At 43.1% G+C, this 7,844-nt stretch overlaps 1 protein-coding gene across 1 annotated transcript in view; it reads left to right on the forward strand.

Annotated features, from left to right (window-relative positions):
- The first annotated feature begins 3,779 nt into the window (after positions 1–3,779).
- PRKAR2B (protein kinase cAMP-dependent type II regulatory subunit beta) overlaps positions 3,780–7,844 on the forward strand; it is a 116,089-nt gene continuing 112,024 nt past the window's right edge. Inside the window, exons 1-2 of the mRNA XM_077758335.1 lie at positions 3,780–3,791; positions 7,422–7,519. Of these exons, the coding sequence (XP_077614461.1) occupies positions 3,780–3,791; positions 7,422–7,519 (110 nt within the window). The remainder of the gene's footprint in view (positions 3,792–7,421; positions 7,520–7,844) is intronic.

Consider the following 7,844-nt stretch of genomic DNA (forward strand, 5'->3'; position numbering starts at 1 on the left):
CCTCCTCCCTAACACCCAATCAAACACAGTATTTACAATCAATGAAGGGTAGGTGTTCCCTTTATCCTAATAATAGTATAGAGAGATACTCTGTAGAATATCTGCCGGTTATCACGTTCAGAGGTGGAGGTGATTTAACTGGTTTGATTTATGCTTTCAACTACAGGGTCAGGAATATGTATCTCTCTGTTTTTTGATACTGTATTCTCTGTGAAGACACCATTCTTTTTTTAAAAATTTTTTAATAATTCATTTATTTTGAGAGAGACAGAGACAGCATGGGTGAGGTAGGGGTAGAGTAAGATGGAGAGAGAATTTCAAGCAGGCTGTGAGCAGCCAGCACACACGATGTGGGGCTTGAATCCAAGAAGCTGTGAGATCATGACCTAAGGTAAAACCAAGAGTCGGATGCTTAACTATCTGAGCCACCCCTGAAGGCACCATTCTTTTTAAAATTTTTTTAATGTTTTAGGGGCCNCTCGAACCCTCGAACTGTGAGATCATGACCTGAGCTCAAGTCAGATGCTTAACTGACTGAAGGCACCATTCGTAAGCATGCTCTTTCTGCACATGACAGAGATGGCCACTGGCAATTTCAGGCTTCTGTCATCCCTAGTATCTACAGTCTCGGGAGAGAATGACTCTTGATCAATAGCCCAAGACTTCATGAAGGATTCGACACCATTAGTCATGTGCCCATCCTGGTGCAATTACTATGGTTGGGGTAATTCAGAATTATGATTGGCTGGGCCTGGCTCATACACCCAGCCCTAAAGCCAGGAGGAAGGTCAGTACCACCAGAACATACAGATCAAAAGGGATGGCTGTTAAGGGTGATGCCCCAAAGTGATGCTGGGTACAGAAAACTATGAGCCTATCTCATATGCCTATCACAGACATGATAAGGATGGTAAGCAAGCCAAGGACGGGGAGATTTGAAGACCATGTTGACTGAAGTGATGATATAAGAAAAAGGTAAAAGTAGAAATCAGGAACCAACAAGCAAAGAGAAAAGATGCGCGAAGTGTCCGGTTAGTGTAGCCCTGCACTTCCGCAGGAGAAGAAAGACTTCTTCGGTCCCTGAAGGAAAGGCAAGCCGATTGTGAAGCCATTCGGAGGACTATTTGTCATCAGCGTAAGATGAAAAGTGGTCAACAAGTGTCTGCATGAGGATGTTGTGTGGGAACTCAGATTAGAAAGTCACTGGGGAAGACTTCAAGAGGCATTTTTGCAGTGATTCAGTTGCCAAGGGTGAGAGGGCAGAAAAGAGCAAGACTTAAGCTTTAGGAGCAGAGCGATTTATTTATTTTGGACATGGTATCCAGAGAGAAACATTTAGTGTTGACTGGATACAAACAGCACTTAGCCAACTGAAGATAAAGACACAGCCACAGTAGTGTGGTACAGTGGATAGATACTCAAGTTCTGGAACTTAGGTTTAGATATGGACTCCTCCTCATTGGTGGTGTGACCTTGACATGTTACATATCCTCTCTGGACCAAGGCTTCCTCATCTGGTAATTACGATGATAATAGTTTCTAGCTCAGGGGCTCTTGTGACTCAGGATTGACAGAGATAACATTTGCAGAGAACTTTGTACAGTGCCCAACACATACATGGCATTCCTATTATTTAGAAACAGAATGGCTGATAGGTACAATGCACATATGGTATTAATGGTGGTATCAAAACATGCAGCCTAAATCAACTGAGGGGAAAACAGCAATGCCTCCGAGAAAAAACGCTGGAAACTGAAGGGAGAACAGACCACTGCCAAGAAGTGACCAGGATACCTGAATTTTTTTATGTGAAATAGGTAAGTCATTGCAATATATTTTTTTAATTCATTCATTCCAGAACATTAAAAAAGTTTTAATAATTTTTTATGTTTATTTATTTTTGAGAGAGAGAAAGAGAGACAGTGTGAGAGAGGAGGAGGGGCAGGGAGAGAGAGGGAGACACAGAATCTGAAGCAGACTCTGAGCTGTCAGCACAGAGCCTGACGCAGGGCTTGAACCCACGAACTGCGAGATTGTGACCTGAGCCCAAGTCGATGCTCAACCGACTGAGCCACCCACGTGCTCCCAGAATTTTTTGGTTAGAGTCATCAAGTGTTAGGCACTACGTGCAAGCTGCCAGCCAGGAGATAAGGAAGAGGATGAAACTCCCAGCCTTAACCAGCTCACAGTCTAGGAGAGGAGAGAGAGAAGACCACAAACGGTATCAGAACAACACAATGAGAACTACGGAGGTTTGGTCAGAGCACGTGAGGGCAAGCAGGGCAGTAAGCGGCCAACGTTCTGTGGCTCCAGAGGGCGTTCAAACATGATCTGGTTCATAGGTGTCTGCTGGAGGTAGAGCTTGCTCATCGAAAATCCTGGAAAGTCACATCTAGAAACAAAACTGGCAAATGTTAGTAACTGTTGAAGCTAGGTGATAGGGATTCTTTCTATTATTCTCCCTACTTTTGTGTGCTCTTGAAATTTTGCAGTATAGAATGTTTTTCTCTTTTTTATTGAAATCTATCGGATGCACAGTGTTACATAGTTTCAGGTGTACGACAGAACACCGCAAGTCTACACCTTATGTTGTGCTACGCTGTGCTCTGACACTATGCTCACCAGCCTAGCCACCATCACCATACAACCCTATTACCGCACCACTGACTATATTCCCTGTGTTGTATCTTTCATCGTCGTGGCTTATTCATTTCATAATTGGAAGCCTGCTCCCCTTCACCCATTTTGCCCATCCCCCAACCTCCCTAGAACTTTTTAAAAATGGCACATGGGATCTAATTTCTCAGAGCCAGAAAAGGGCAGTTAGGCAAAGGAGCTCCTGGCAACAGCCATACCAGGAACCTCCAGACTATGAGACACAAGAGGAAAAATGTGCCTCACTTAGTGTGGATGGAGGAGTAAATGGAACAAGGCAAGGGGTAGGGGCCCGGGAAAGACAAGGCAGCGATAGCAAGAAAAAGGAACAGAAATGGAAAGACAAATGGGAGCAAAAAGGAAAAACTAATAAAAGCCAGGAAATCTCAACACCCCCTTACCAAAAATAAATAAATAAGTAAGTAAATAAATAAATAAATAAATAAAATAGAAAAGGAAAGTGGGGCACCTGGGTGGCTCGTTTGGTTAAGCCTCTGACTTTGGTTCTGGTCATGATCACAAGGGTTCATCAGTTCGAGCCCCGCGTCGGGCTCTGTGCTGACAGCTCAGAGCCTGGAACCTGCTTCAGACTCTGTGTCTCCCTCCCCACCTGCCCCTCCCCTGCTTGCATTCTGTCTCTCAAAAATAAATAACCATTTAAAACATTTTTTTAAAAAGGAAAGAAAAAAATATGAAAGCAGGTTGGGGTGAAAGCATTATGGTAAAGCTGAACAACAAAGATTAGTGTACAAGTTAAATATACATATGGGGGGGCGGTCAGAGATGAAACGAGATTAGGATTCTGCTCCGAATGAGGAATCGTGAAAGCTGAAACAGGAGGGTCCATGAGGGAACCAAGAATCAAGGGAAGGTCAGAGCTCCGGACAAGCTACCCCGTACTTTAAGGCGCTGCAGTTGAAAGAAAATTTTCAGAGTTCGGTGACTTTGGGGAAGCTCCATATACCTAAGTTCATTCTTGACAAGTTCATTCATTCATTCATTTCTACAAATAGTTATTAATCTTGTTTTCTGGCAATAAATCAGAAAACAAGATCAACCTTGCTTAGAGCCCAGCAACGGAGACAATGAAACAAGCAATGATACGTCACAATGAGCTGCCATAGATGCCGACACAGGTGAGCGCACCTGGCAGGCCTTCCCAGGGCACCTTCACTTCCGTGCTGGGACTTCCCCGATCTTCTGGCTTTGTAGGAACAGAAACATCATCTGCTTTTATGCCTAATTCCATCTTTTGGGAATGGACACTCCCTAGCCAGGTTGACTGAAGTGATGACATAAGAAAAAACATAAACACCAGAAGGCCAATTTATTGACTTATAGTCATAAAAATAAATAGAAACGATTTGGGTATTTGGACTCTCTGAAGTGCGTATTCTTTCATGATAGACAGATCTACGTGGGAGTCAGATTACCCTCACAAGATCACTCAAAGAGAATGGATCACAGCAAAGGGAAGGGGGGTTAGCTGGATGATCTTAATGCCCAGTGTTACCACACAGTGGTAGCCTCATGTGGTCACCTACACTCTACAGTCAAGATCTGCCTCACAGTAGATATTGGTGTTCATGAGTCCGGGCAGCATCCCTCTGGCCACTGCTAGAGAAGCTGCCATTTTCTATCCTTCTCAATATCCCTTTTATAGACTCCCTTCCTTTTATGTATACATTCATTCTCCAGACACGGGGAAATATAATCAACTAAATATAATCTTTCTCACATATAATCACAATTAAGTCTCGCCCCCCCACCCATGATGATACACAGATTATCTAGATTATATCTGGGGATTAAAATCTGTTGGGTTCTTCCTGTGTAGGCCTGATTTTACCAATAATGTTTTAATTATTCCTATTTTCATGTTCAAAGTATAATTTTAACTTTCTTTTGGGGATGTGCTGCCTATTTTCCATTTGTTAGATCTACTCTTAGCCAGCTAAGTTTGGGTTTGGCCAACGAATGGGACATCAGAGATCAGAGGGGAGAAGGAAAATGAAGTTTAGGTATTTGATCCCTCAGCTCTCTTCTTAGGGGGTCACTGCAAATAGGCTACTTCTCCAGACCAATGATCACAGCTTTTGTTGGGAAAGTCCTCTCCATTCCTGAGTTTTGGTAATAGCTCTCATCCTTTTCCCCATTTGGCTTGAGGTGGAAACTGTTCTCCAGCATTGCCAGTCCCAAGATAATTCACTGTGCCTTGTAGGTCTCCCTAAATCCTGCCCACACCGTTGTAACAATCTCTTTGCTAAACTTGCCTAATTTTCTCCTTTGGACATGCCATCTCTTTCCTGTTGGGACCCTGATATGGGTTGGGGTTGACTGGAAACCCATATATTACCAATGGGAGGTAAAGGCTGGAACACAAATATGTAGCCAACTAATTATGTAGTGATAGAGACCCAAAGAACTACAAATTTATTGTTTTATTTTTATTTTTTAATTTTGTTTATTTTTGAGACAGAGAGAAACAGCATGAGTAGGGGAGGGGTAGAGAGACAGGGAGACACAGAATCCGAAGCAGGCTCCAGACTCTGAGCTGCAGCACACAGCCCGACATGGGGCTTGAACCCACGAACCGTGAGATCATGACCTGAGCCGAAGTCGGCCGCTTAACTGACTAAGCCACCCAGGTGCCACCAAAGAACTACAAATTTGATCTTTGGGGCTGTGAAAGAAGAAATGTTAGGTATTACTTTCCTGAAAAATAAATAATGAAGTAAAACAGAATGTTGCACTTTAAAAAGAACCTTACAGAATGTCAAGCTTCTAAACAATCCATAAAATTGAGGCAAGTAAGGTTCAGTGGCTCACCCATAATCACAAAGTCTCTTACCTACAGAATTGAGAGTGAATTTGGCTTTCTGGTTCCGAGTCTTCTGTTACTCGGTTTCCCCCGGGGATACTATTTTGATTCCTTAAAGAAGAAAGCAACATGGTGTCCTACTACAGTTTTCTTTCATCAAACAAAAATTCCAAGAGAGAGAGAAAGAAGGAGGTAGGTGTGGTAATTTTAAAATATGCCCACAGTTTATTTGATAATTCTCCATTCAAGAGGTAGAACTGGATTCTTCTCCTCTTATTTTTTTATCTTTCTAATATTTACTTTTGAGAGAGAGTGGGGGAGGGGGAGAGAGAGGAGACACAGAATCTGAAGCAGGCTCCAGGCTCTGTGGTGTTAGTACAGAGCCTAACATGGGGCTCAAACTCACTAACCATGAGATCATGACCCGAGCCGAGGTCAGATGCTTAACCAACTGAGCCACACAGGCACCCGATTCCTCTCCTCTTGAGGGCACACTGAATGATTCACTGACTTGCTTCTAACCAACAAAATATGGTGGAAGAGATGGTGTATCATTTCCAAAACTAGATCATAAGAGGAAACGTGACTTCCTCTTTGCTCTCTCCCTTGGCCACTTGCTCTGGGGGAAGCCATCTGCCATGTTGTGCGGCAACTCCAGCAACCCTGTGTAGAGGAACTAAGACCAAGTGCCAATAGCCCTTTGAGAACACCATCTTGGAAGCAGATTCTCCAGCCCCAGCCCAGCCTTCAGATGACTATAGCCCCTACAGAACATCTTGACTTCAATCCAGATGCAGAACCACCCCTCCAAGCTTCTCCTGAATTCCTAACCCAGAGAAACTATGAAATAATAAATGTTTGTTTTCAACAGCTGAGTTTGAAATAATTTGTTATACAGCAATAGTTGGCTAATTACAAAAAGGAAGAGGAAGGAAGGTAGAAAAAGAGAAAGAAAGGAGAAAGAGTAGGCAGAAAAAAATGCTGCTTGTAAAATATTCTTGCGCACCACAGCCAAAAGTTGTTCAGGGAACAACTACATAAAACAGACAAACCCGATGAGTTGGGGAGTTGCCAAATCAGCATATTTGAAGCATAGCATATGATGGTTTCTATATGAATACAAAAAAAGTCCTAGTTTAAAATCTATAAAGGGCCACTCAGGTCAGACCATGGTTTGTATACACCCAATATTCTATTTACTCTGGAGTACTTTTTATGGCATTCATCTCTGAAATCAAGAGATATATCCAACTGATATCATATAAACATATATGTATGTATGTAGAAAGATCTTTTCTTCTTTTATTGTTTTCTATTATCTTTATTTTCCTCTAAAACTGCCTCTGAGCTCGGAGAGTTGATCCTTCTATCTAAAATTCTTGTGACGATCTTTGTAGGAAGGTCTGGGAGCCTGGAGGCTGGCAGAAACTCTGCTAGTTCAATTTTAATATTTGGGGAGGGAATGGCTATCAGAGACGAGTAAGGCCCCGTAAAATAACCAAAGTTACGGTCATTACCCATTTCAACAAAAGCTTTAATCCCATCGAAGATGGATTGATTGGTTGTCTATCTTGTCAATTCTATGGTTTGGGCCTTCCCAAAAGACACAAGTTCTTTTTTGTTTTTGATTTTTAAGTTAGTTTATTTTTTTTAGTAACCTCTACACCCAACCTGGGACTCATACTCCTGACCCCAAGATCAAGAGTCTCATGCTCTCCCAGCTGAGCCAGCCAGGCGCTCCCTACACAAGCCCTCCTTGCTACGTACAAATGCCTCCCAGTGAGCCCCTGTGTCAGTGTCTTTATGTTGCGTCTAAGACGGAATGAGGGGTTCTCTCAACCTTCTGCTGAAAGGCCCCTAATTGCCGCTTCTGAAACTTGGTGGATGTTACACATCCTAAATGTGGATTATTTCTTTTGTAATCCTTGATTCCTTTTCCATTCAGCTTTCATCTTCTCAGGGTCAACTACGGACAGACATTAAAGGAGGAGAGCAAAACCAAAGGCGCATGCCTATCATAAAAAGTCCACCTGAACGCTTGCGGTGAGCACAGCACAACGCCAAGGCGTCCCGTCACCCCACTGTACACCGGCAACTGATGTCACGTTGTGTGCCACCTCTGCTTCAACAAAAGAAAAAGAGGAAAGTTGAATTTTTTTTGAATGGTGTAGTATAAAAGGGAACGATTTGCCTCCAAACAAACAAGGATGTGTGGTAAGAGAGTAGCTGTGCTTCATGCTTGGAATCAGCAGAGCAGGTGAGTGTAATGCCTGAACCAGCACCCGTGAGATTAAGCAGCGACATCAGAACCTGGTACAGAATGGCAAGGGGGAGGCAGGCAGGCTGGGCGGGGTGGGGGTTGGGGTAG

This window comes from Crocuta crocuta, unplaced genomic scaffold (assembly GCF_008692635.1).
Source record: "Crocuta crocuta isolate KB4526 unplaced genomic scaffold, BGI_CrCroc_1.0 scaffold103, whole genome shotgun sequence".
In the NCBI taxonomy this organism is placed as follows: domain Eukaryota; kingdom Metazoa; phylum Chordata; class Mammalia; order Carnivora; family Hyaenidae; genus Crocuta; species Crocuta crocuta.